The 12,284-nt window shown below is 36.8% G+C and overlaps 1 protein-coding gene across 1 annotated transcript; it reads right to left on the reverse strand.

The window, feature by feature from the left end:
* Positions 1 to 419: 419 nt before the first annotated feature.
* LOC124277457 (protein VAPYRIN-like) lies at positions 420 to 10,872 on the reverse strand. The gene is made up of 5 exons (XM_046713154.1): positions 10,745 to 10,872; positions 9,451 to 9,464; positions 9,109 to 9,147; positions 8,233 to 8,821; positions 420 to 462 (listed from the first exon to the last, which is right to left on the reverse strand). Exons 4-5 carry the CDS (start codon positions 8,778 to 8,780, stop codon positions 420 to 422), a joined length of 591 nt encoding a protein of 196 aa, XP_046569110.1. The 5' UTR covers positions 8,781 to 8,821; positions 9,109 to 9,147; positions 9,451 to 9,464; positions 10,745 to 10,872.
* Positions 10,873 to 12,284: the final 1,412 nt, after the last annotated feature.

The raw sequence follows: 12,284 nt of genomic DNA on the forward strand, positions 1-12,284 counted from the left end.
TTTGATGTGGCTTTTCCTCATGTGCAGGGCCACCAAGTCGTCGGTGAATATCTTGCTACGGTTGAATGCTGGGCTGGCTGTCAGTTTCCTGAGCTTGTCTTCCTCTTTCGACTAGCTTCACGGTCACGCGTTTTCGCAAATTCTCCATAGTCTTACTGAACACCGAGTTGTTCATGAGCTTGTACAGGTTCTTCTCAAAATCACTGGTGGCTGTGTTCATTCTGATGTAGGGCTCCATCCAGGGGCTTTGGTTGAACTTGAGCACCCTATGAATTTTAGTCAGCCTCATACCCAGCGACGGTACAGCTGCAGGTTGCGATAGTTGACGATGTACTTTGCCATGTTCATCAAGGTGGGTACGAGTTTTTCGACGTTGGCCGGTTTATTGTTCCCCAGCAAGCTTAGTTGATTGTCGGACATCAAGTCTCGAGATGCAAGATGCATCCGTTACTTACAAGCAGCTCACACTGGAAAAAAAATCCATCTTTCCAAGCTTGGAAATGTCTTGGAAAGATGATGTTTCCAAGACATTTCCAATTTTGGAAAGATGATGTTTCCAAGACTTTCCAATTTTGGAAAGATGATGTTTCCAAAAATTTCCAATCTTGGAAATATCCGCAAGGGGAGATAACTGGTGGGTGATGGTAAATTATTGTTCTGCATGGGCTAATTGCAATAGTGGCATGGGGCGGCATGAGTGTTTCATGGGGTCGTTAAGGCGACTGGCGGTAGTCTTTGATGTTTGGTGTTGTTTTAGTAATGATTGTTTAAGGGTTAACGAAAGGATTATCGACTTGACTAGTCGAAATTGCAGTGAACACATTTTAAGTGTTCAATGTTGTGGGTGAAAAGTGAATTTGTCACGTTGAGTTTAAATATGTATCATCATAAGCTTATATCTAGTCAGTGAGAGTTAATTTCGTACAAGGGCCACCGACCCGTTTTACAATTATAAAGATGAAAATACAATCCAGCGCCATATATAATATTAAGCTGTATGCTAACGTGTACAATGTCTCATTTAATCTTATACTCTATATTCAAAAACTTCGCTCTTTTTGTCAATGTTTCACATGGATTATTTATGTAGTATTGTGGGAGAAGGCTGTTTCTCAGATCACAGTAAAATGAACATTCAAAAAAGAATTGGTACTCTGATTCAATGGTAAGTACAATACACAGAGGGTAGAATCACTCATGTTGTTTTATATTTACTTTTCGCCCTTATTCCAACATTAAAGGATGGTCTGAACAACGAAACTTACTCAAAGCAAAACGAATCGTTGCGTTGCCGTCCTGGGGGGTCGAGTGATGGTGTCACCATGCACTAATTTCCACCGGACCCCGCAGTTCATGCTAAATCATTTAGTAAATGGGTTATGTTTGTGAGTGCGAAGCGAGCGTTGTGGAAGCTTGGAACGATATCTTAAATTTGTCCAGATCGCTTCGCGGAAGTTAAAGAATCAAACTACTTACTACTTGTAGTACAATATATATATGATTGATGACCAAAATATTTTCCATGACACAACTTGAAGCATAAAGATTTCTTTCTCGGAAGCGAGGTCGTGGTGGAAGTGACAATAATATTGTAAGTAGTGTAATATTGACACCCACCTCGCTTCCTCGAGAGAAATTGTTATGATATAAGATATGTCACGCAAAATCCTATTGGACATCAGTCAAATACATATTGTACTACCAGTAGAAAGTAGTTTTGATTTTTAACTCGGTGAAAACAAACCTAAATAGCATTTATTCTCAGACTCGCGGATGTTCGCGACAGGGCGCTGCCATTTTAATAATCGTAATATGACGGGCTAAAGTCTGTTAAAGAATTAATGAGATTATGGTTTGGTTTCATCAAGTTAGAAAAGCAAAACTACTTTCTACTCGTAGTTAAATATGTATTGGAATTATGGCCAACAGGATTTGGCATGACACAACTTATAACATAACGATTTCTTCCTCGGAAGCGAGGTGGGGGTCGAAGTGACATACTGCGCAATAAATATCTTGCTACATTCCCATGGTTAATGTCCACTCACCAGTATGTAGATACTAGTCAACGTGCGTCTTTCTATTTGGTCTTATAATCCTAATTAGTTTATTATCATACTTATGTGCATTTTGAAACTAAATAAAAATAAGGCAATCTACCTTTACTTATAACTTGAATATCTAGACATTGTAAATCATAATTCGCACACACGCCCTAGTGTATGTTGTCTGTCTCATTACTTCACGACGAAATCATGAATTCTGTGGAATGCTGCGACAAATGAATAAAAACAAAATGCAATTATTAAAACTAAAACAGGTAGTTATAATGATGTCAGGCTATTACTTTGTTCGAGGAATGTATCCATCAATATCCACAAAAACGAGCCGTATGCCATTCACCTGCAGCTGTTCCAAATGATGTGTCTTTTAACAGTCTAATACATGTTCACGAAAAGTGATATATCGTTTCAGGTATTTTACATAGGTATATAGTTTCATTGGTCACCCAAGATAGCACACCTGGCCACTAATTGCATAATGTCCGCCATTCTTTACAAAAAAAGTAATTTAGTTAGCCAATAATGAGCAATCAATCAATGTCTTGGCGGTTAATCCTTCGAAAGAAGGAAGTTGTTTTACGCAGACACAGACACGACAGAGTGTATTCAGTATTGATTAGTTAATCTACATACATAAACAATACCTTTTGACAAATCCGCTGTGTAAGATAAAAGTAATTAATCAATCAGCGTGTTATCCGTTAATCCTTTGATCGATGTATATTATATTGGGTATTTACTCCAGACACAAGAAATGCAAAATGGGAACCTTTGTCGGGTTATCTAAGTGGTGTTACCTGTTTTAAATTCATTAACTGACAATCAAGTGAATGATGACAAATAACATGTGTAGGTTTATACCACCTAACACGGGTTAAAACATGGGAGTATTAATTGCTGTATTGCATGTGTAAACCTATGGGCCGACACTATTTTGAGAATACGGACAGAACTTCATTGTTGCATAAGAAATACATATAAGCATTTGCTGTGTGCTATAACTGTATGTACCTATTTACCTAAGTAAATTTTCAGAGCCTTCTAGCAATGGCAAAGTGGGGTTGTTTAGTTCACGGATTCAAATGGATCAAATGTCATTTTTTAATATTATACGTCATATTTTTACATGACGTGAATAAATATCGAGGTAAAAAACCCACAGAAATGGGATCAATTATGATGAGTCAATATGCCATCCACGCATTAGAAAACCCGCAAAAGCCCACACTGCTTTGATACTTTAATACAATCAGACAAGAACTACCGGGAAATGTTCAAATAACGGCATCTGATGGGCATCCACCCTTCCTACTGTCGCACTGTCTAGGTTGAAAAAATTAACTGTAACCGAGATGAGCGAGGCTGATCATAGTTTTCACTATCACTAGCGACTGGTCTCGAACAAATAAGGCCCAGCGACACCAGGCAATTACGACAGAATCGTCTATGAAAACAAGTTGTAACTCGGAAAGGGAGCAGGACAAAAGCCATCCAGTTATTTTACCATTACAGAGAGGACAAGTACCACCCATATTGATTTTAATGTATACTTTGATAAATAATTTGGTTTCTTAAAAAATGTATTCACTTTGATAAACATACAGCTTTCATTTTCACAACAATTGTCACGATTTCTGTTCCTGCTGAGCTGTAGGCTCGTTCGATATCTCGCGATGTCATTATCGCGATAATGCACCGAGGAGATCATCAAAGAGGTGGATTGCTTAAGCGGTGCAACTTATATTGTGTTGGATTTAGTTGATTGTGTGAATAAGGAAGTTATCATAATATAACACTGAAATCAAGTTGATGTTAGCTTGATAGTGTTCCATGGTCAACATAGCAATGTTGATGAAAATGGTATTGTATTATACGCTATTTACTTTAATACTCCCGACTTTCATGCAAATGAAAGGATCCAAAAACAAACGGATAGTGTCATACTTAAAATTGATGTTTATTTATATTCGGAAAAGAATTTTCAGATTGCACATATGTTGCCAAGAAGACAGAGAAAGATTAAATTTCATAAAAACATACCATGTACAAATTTACAAAAATATGTTACACAAATTTACATTTTCTTCAAAGCACACCGAGGCGGTTGGGGTAGGGTACATGTATAATTGTCAATTACTATTTATGCTACAGACTCAATGTATTTACCAACAAAACAATTACTTGATAATTACCGGAGAAATTATCTCTAATCAAATGTCAGCAAGCTTTTATAAACATGACTGTAGTTAAAAGTTGAAACAAATGGTTTGGGTAGCCTAGTGGTTAAGGCGTTGGCTCGTTACTCCACAAATACAAATATATAAAACATAATATATACAAACTTATAAGAAGTTTATAGCACTAACACAAGCAAATTTGTTTTGAACGTTCTTGATAAATCATATTGTTAAAGGTCACATGCAACCAAAAAATCAAATATAATTAAAACACAATTATCACTTATTCATGACATAATATACATTGCTGATTACGAAAAAAAAACATATAAACAAAATTATAAGCGTACAATCGCAAATCAAAAGTGCAATATTTTGTACTTGGGTTTACTTCCCAAGAAACGAAGCAGCCGGGATACCGAACCCAGTCAGAGCGAGTGGGTGTGCACTCAAGTGTAACGGCTGGTTCATTTGCAGACGCCCCTCACGGTTCATTATGTGTGTATATACCGAGATGTTGGATTTTGTAAATACATCCTCATTTTTTGTGTATAACATTTTGCAATCAACAGACATCATAACATGTCATGTGTACAAGTATCACACCTGCCTGTCTGTGTAATTACATAATGTGACAGAGACCGAACGCCATTAATCAATACGTTTTGTTTATGGTGTATAGCCTGATAGGTGTTAAGTTCAAATTGCATGTGGTCAGTGATCGAAGCTGTGTATTGAACATTGTCATTAGCAGAAAGGCAGGTAGACACATAGGCGTCAATAAAACAGACACTTGTCTGCGACAACGACATATCTGTGTCACAGTTAGCTATTCTGTCAACGCTAAATAATGACATTGCTTTTAAGAATCGAACTGAGAAAGTGACTCGGTAAGAAGAACGTGGTGAAATAGACAAATGAAATTATATAAACAGTTAAATTGGTAATATACTGTCATAACATAAAAAGCTCGCGCCTGTGAAATATCAACGAAACATTTAAAAAAATAGCTCACACCAAAGCCTTCACCGAGTATTCACCGGACAACCCGCTGCGCGAACCTATCGTTTTTGTCATCGCATTATTTTTCAACTTTATAAGTTGAATTTGCATTTTTGATGATTTGTTTCAGTAAATCCATACCGAAAGGTATCAGAATCTGCAAAGTTGTGTTTTACGTTGCATGTGACCTTTAACATAACGCTAGGAACACTACTTACATTTAAAAAAAAAAATTGTTATTTTTGTTACAGTCTATTTGAGATTTGATTTTCCTTGAGTTCGTTGTAGAGATTATGTCGTTCAATGTTGAGACTGTTGCTCTGCAGTCTTTCTGACTGCATCTCCATGAGATGCATTCTCTCCTTCCCCCTTGTTCAGAATGAACATATACCGGTAACCGTTTACACATAGATATATAACCACGAAAAGTAGGAAGAAACTTCATCTAACTGTGCATTTAGCACAACTGAATTTGTGGAAATAATGGTGAAAACTGTCATTTCCAAAGTTCTTATAGCAAGTTTCTGCAATAAAATGAATACCTCACAACTTGAGTGAACTAATCTATAAATCAAAGTGACTGTGTGAACTCACTAACATGGATTCAATCTCATACTGGTAGTCTGGTATACATGTCTTATTTCTTTTCTTGAGTGAACACGTTTTTTCATCTTGTAGAATCCCTTAAAACAACACCGTAGTCAAAACATCAAACGCTTTTTACCTTGACCCAAATGTCTAACGTACCATTAACCTCGATAATGATACAAGAATGAATATGGGAACCCTTACTCTACGCATCGACAAGAATACCTGTCAAACAAGCATGGAGTTGCTATTGGCATGGCGTCGTGTTCTCATTGCAGGTTTTAACATTTTCAAACGTATATAATTGTCACCACAGCGACAAACCTATTTTACAGTTGAGTAGAATGCATCCAACCTGACCTCACAATGAGCGGTGTGATAATTCAAGACATAGATAATCACAAGCATCTAGACCTGACCCTTCAAAATAACTGTAACTGGGATATTAACATAAATTCTATTGGCTGGCTTATCATATCTGTGAGCGTGTGGGCTGATTACCTTGATCTAAAATGAATGTTTTATTAAAACATTCTGTAACGTTTTGCTTGTAAATGATCACATTAATCTATATAGACTTATGATTCAGTAAAAAGGGAATTCATTTGAGTATCTGCTTCAATCCGCACATGTTTGGACAACACAACCACTTTTCTATTGACAAGTTAATGATTTTCGTGAATACGCCCATTGCATAACACCGTTATTGAGCACAAACTCAAATGGCCTCTCCCTTGTGACAGGTGTTAATTGGAGAATGTATTCTACTACGATTAGTTCCCATGAAGTAGACTTGTAAATATATAGAGTGATTACCTCCAAGACCTGGTGATCTCGAACAAAGGCCAGTTAATGTACATGTTTTAACAGGCACAAGGTTGATACAAAAGTTGAAGGGGTAAAGAAATGAAATAAGCCTAAACTGAATTTGACATTTTCATGACATAATATATTTGGTGTTGCCACAATTAATCATCAGAAGATGAAATATATCTCAACTATCATTTGGAGGGCCTTTAGCGATCTTCTAAAATCTGCCATGCCAACACTCCAAGTAATAATAAGATACATAATTTTCAAATCATGTATGACCTATTTCAACTTATTACTGACCCTACGAAGGTCACCCAAAACTCTAGCACTCTGTTAGATATTAGTAGATTAATCAATAACTCGTAGACGTAGACCGTATCATCCCCGTAGACGTTGAGTGAACACATGAATCAGTATCATTATAATCTCAGTGAGCTAAACTCAGTAAATTCGATCACATTTCAAAACAAGTTCAGATTTTTATAGCACCCAGTCTCTTATTCCCGTATAACAACACCGACGCAACATGAACGAGATTATACTGTAATAACAAAATCCTACTTCACGGGAATACCCCATTACGCCATGGCACGGGTTCACTTTCATGGCATGTAATACACTCAGTCAGTCACTGTCATATAGTCCATATAGCTTAGGTGTATGGAATTTGTATTCATACGAACATTGAAAGGGCTGGGGTGGGAGAGTTGAAATTAAACACATTTGCGCGTTTGTGGATAACAACTAAAACATACACTTGAAACTGACTTTTGAAAATGCTCGACCATACTAGCGGTAAATAGAACAGTCATCATCAATTTCTGACACATAGAACAAGAAGAATGCAGATCAGTGAAGTTAAACTAATATATAGAATTGGTTCCTAGTTGGTCGCATAGGACGTCTAATAGTAAACACCTACTCTATATCCCAACTTTAAAAAATTTATCACTTCACGCGTGAAACACAGTTGCATTGATATCAAGCACAAAGGGATAATATGAATACTAGTATATGGCGTATTCTGCAGATTTTTCATGAATAAATATGTCACATGCAAGATACATTATCAACAATAAGAACTCTAACAGATCAAAAAAAGATTCGTCAAATAGTTCAGTCTATACACTCATGGAACATGTGTTATATTTGGGATTACACTTTCTTAGTAAAGTACAAATTCTAGTACTTTTTGAGTTGAGCACCATCCGGGATACGAACTCACACCCTCAGTCAGGCACCCTATCGCCAGCACAAAATCAGCCTCTAACCAACTCAGCTACCGCGACTTCCACAAAAATGGAAGTCGGACAACTGGTAATCTAGACTGCGGGCTTTGTGTACCCCTCTGATAAGTGTTAATTGGCACGGCTCCCACGGCCGAAAGCTATGATTACACAATGCCATACACTCATGGGCCGGGAATCCTTGGGGAAAAGGAGAAATTGAAAGAAGTAGTGGTAAAATCCTTCCTAAATTTCCAAAAATTTCCAAGCCTTGGAAACATCATCTTTCCAATTTTGGAAATTTTTGGAAATACGATGTTTCCAAATTGGAAATTTTTGGAAATCACCATTTTTTTTCTTGTGTCAAAGACTCGTACATGACCAAAGTTTATTGCAAACATCAGTGGTGTCTTTCCGTTGTGCCCCCTGCTGTTAATATCAACACTGACGTTGTTGAGGATATATTTCACGATCTCCACATGTCCTCCGATACAGGCGGTGTGGAGACTGTTGTTACCATCTGAATCAACAGTTGAAAGGTCACTTCCGTTCTTCACAAGTACGTCAAACACTTTCCGATGTCCAAACCTTGCTGCCACCATCACTGCTGTCCTGGTACAGTGTCCTGTAATGTTTACATCAACTGTTTTCTTTGAGAGGATATATCTCACTATCTTCAAATGTCCTTTGATAGAAGCCACGTGAAGGATAGTGTTACCGTCATCATCTGTCAGTGACAGGTCACACCCTCTTCTCACAAGGAGGTCAACTAGTTCTCGGCGTCCCCCCTCAGCTGCTATCATGACTGGTGTCCAGCCACACTTTCCTCTGCTGTTTATGTCCACCAGTTCGTGAGATACAATTTGTCTGACTTGAGCAAGGGTCCCTCTTCTACAGGCATTATGCAGCATGGTGTCGTCTCGGCGACTGCAATCCAGATTTCTTGCTGAAACAGACATTTTACAACCTTAGTAGTAATAAAACCTCTTAGTGTCATTCGGAAATAACTGCATTTTGGCAACAGAAAGTATAGTGTCAGTTTTGATTCATATTGTCAGCGAGAGTGTGAACAGCTACAGTCATTGGAAGAGTATGTCATAGTGGTGCTGACACTAACATGTATAACGATTGGAATTTAATGATGTACGTGGTTTTGGAAATTGTTTTCATGATAAGGGCGTTATATTTGGGGAATTCTCTAGAATTAGCGCTACATCTTTCCCACTTTATATGTCATACCTGGAAGTAGTCTCTGGACAGCATCAGGGTTGAGTTGACCTGAAAACAACAATTGAAACAACATCAAATGGATGTTATATGATGCAGTTATACAACGTCCATTCGTATACCCATGTTCTATGATTATATGTTCTATTGTTATAATGCTGAATATATCGCCGTACGTACATGATGAAAGATCTAAAGAGCCTCGCCTCCTATGACAGGTTTGTTACGTATTCAATTACCCCCGACTTCTGTTTGAGACATACGGACACACCTTAATGACAGATTTGTTACAAAGTAGCACATCTTTTTTTATGATTGAAGGTATTGTTATTGTTAAAAAATAAATTTACTCACCATTTCTTTTACGCCTGAAAACAAACATGAAGGCAATTTATGGCAAACATTCTCTCAAATGAATGTAATACAAACACTCAAAAGCCACTCATGTCTTTCACAGTATACCTAATTATTTAAACCTCAACCCCCGATTTATGACATGAGTTTTCATGTTCGAAATGACTCCAAATCGTTTCATACCAGATTTTCATCACTGTGCATAGGTATCAATGTATTCCATTTTTTCACCTTTTAACCAGAAAATCGTCAAATTTGAGCTTCTTACTATATAAATTGATATTCAGCGATTGGCAAATGTAAACATAAACGAATAATCTGTCTTGAGAGAATTTTCGACGATCTTGGACTGAGTTTTACTTTGGTATATTTTGGCTTAAAACTGTTATCAAAAGTAAATTGGAAAATATTTTTCTGTAAACAAAGATGCCAACAACTGAAACCTCTTCCAAAGCAACCACTTATAAATAGCATTTTGAACATTCAATCCCTCAATTTTGAACAATGCCTTAATTTTCTGCATTGCTTGTGAGACTATTGAAATTCCAGCCATTTCCTTCCAGTCGAAACAGGTAGATGGCGACGAATCCCAATAAATGACAGAAAGTGTACTCTGAGAAACTTAAATGATATTGGTGACGAATTTCATTATTTATATATCTGTCTCAAATTAGAATTAGAAAGACAAAAATATATCCACGATTATTATTATATTAAACCAGATATGTATACAATGATTATCCTTTTTAACACCAATAAGCTAGGAACTTTAAGAAAACGTTCACTTGTTTGTAAAATAATTATGGCTATATTTAAAACATAACCTCAATACCTTAATATCTAACTTGCTGAATGTTCATTGCTTTTATCATGACGTTTGTATATAACATTTATTTTGTATATTGTATAAATGTAAATATTGTTTTTATACCTCTTATGATGCCCGAGTGAAATAAAGTTCAGTTCAGTTCAGCCATTCAATATATCATGATTAAACAATATATCATAATTATCTCATGCAGGCATTGATCTCACTAGACACTCTGTGGCCTGTGATCTGTTACTCTGCACGTTCAACATTTACATAAATCAAACTATAGTTGTGAATATTTTCATACTTTTACTAATACTAGATTACTGTAACAATATACGATATTTACTTCCAGAATATGTAAACGTTCCCAAGATATTGTATCACTACCCAGATTATATTTTGAGTATTGTTCAGTGAAACAACGAAATGATTTTGTTTTTATTAACTATTTCATTTTTACTAGTGCTAAACCTTACTTACCGTAGGTAGAAAATTAGTGTAAGCACAATGACGACACAGACTGTGATCCCTATTGCCAAGGAAATAGCTAGGACGGATCCATCTGATGGAGGTTCTGTAGTGGTAGTAGTCCTCGTCCGCTCATTGCTATCAGTACCCACTGTGAATACAAAGTCTGTGATTCATGATGACACCAATAAGAACACAATAGTTAATTTTAATTTTACATATCCACTACCAATGTTGAAGCTATTACATATCCACGACCAATGTTGAAGCTAAAACACATCCACGACCAATGTTGAAGCTAAAACACATCCACTACCAATGTTGAAGCTATTACACATCCACTACCAATGTTGAAGCTATTACATATCCACGACCAATGTTGAAGCTATTGCATATCCACTACCAATGTTTGAAGCTTGTACATATCCACTACCAATGTTGAAGCTATTGCATATCCACTACCAATGTTGAAGCTATTACATATCCACTACCAATGTTGAAGCTATAACATATCCACTACCAATGTTGAAGCTATTACATATCCACTACCAATGTTGAAGCTATTGCATATCCACTACCAATGTTGAAGCTATTACATATCTACTGCCAATGTTGAGGTTATTACATATCCACTAACAACGTTTAAGCCATTATATGTCCACTACCAGTGTTGAAGCTATTACATATCCACTACCAGTGTTGAAGCTATTACATATCTGCTACTACCTTTTGAAGCTATTACATATCTACTACCTGACGTTGTTTCTCTTTTCGGGAGTCACAGTTGTTGTCTCGGGAACTCAAAAGCCAGGAGGAGAATGAAAGAAAAACAAGGGACAAAATCAACTGTTGTCTGGCTGTTTGTCAACAAGTAAACATAGAACTTTATTTAGACACACTTCACTAATACCAAAAGATATATTTCAAATAGAGCGAAAACCTTTAAAGTGTGACAGCTTGGACAATAGAATACGTCTTGAATACACTCACTGTTTTGTACTTACCAGTGTCACAGAAAGGTCCAACATAGTTGTCAATGCAACCGAGGGTGCAGTGCCCATTCTGCTGATTACAGACACGTTTCGAGCAGTTAGTGCTGCAGGTTTGATTGCAATACTTGTTATACCAGCCTCTTCTGCATCCTTCAGGACAGGTTCCGCTGTTTAAGTCACAGAATCTGTCAAATCTGTTCTTTGGAACAGCGCATTGTGAGGGACATGGCTTGTCACACAATTCTCCAAATGAACTAACGTTGCATTCGGCGTGGGTGGACACGCTAATTGCTCAGCATGAAGAAAGACACAGAGAATTATTACACTGAAACCCAAATAAATGTTTTCGTACAGATAACAACATTTGCATAACACATTATATTGTTAGCATTGGTTGCTACATTTTATCTTTTCACTTCAGTCTGTGCATTGTGTAACACTACACGATAATTATAATACCTGCAAAGTAAACAAACTTTAATCATTTCCAACTGGCCAGATGTATAATACAACAATGCCATATTTATGGCTGGCTTGACTTCCGCTAACAACAGAAAAAA

The sequence above is a fragment of the Haliotis rubra genome, unplaced genomic scaffold (genome assembly GCF_003918875.1).
Source record: "Haliotis rubra isolate DU_JTF1 unplaced genomic scaffold, ASM391887v1 Scf2216, whole genome shotgun sequence".
Lineage (NCBI taxonomy): Eukaryota > Metazoa > Mollusca > Gastropoda > Lepetellida > Haliotidae > Haliotis > Haliotis rubra.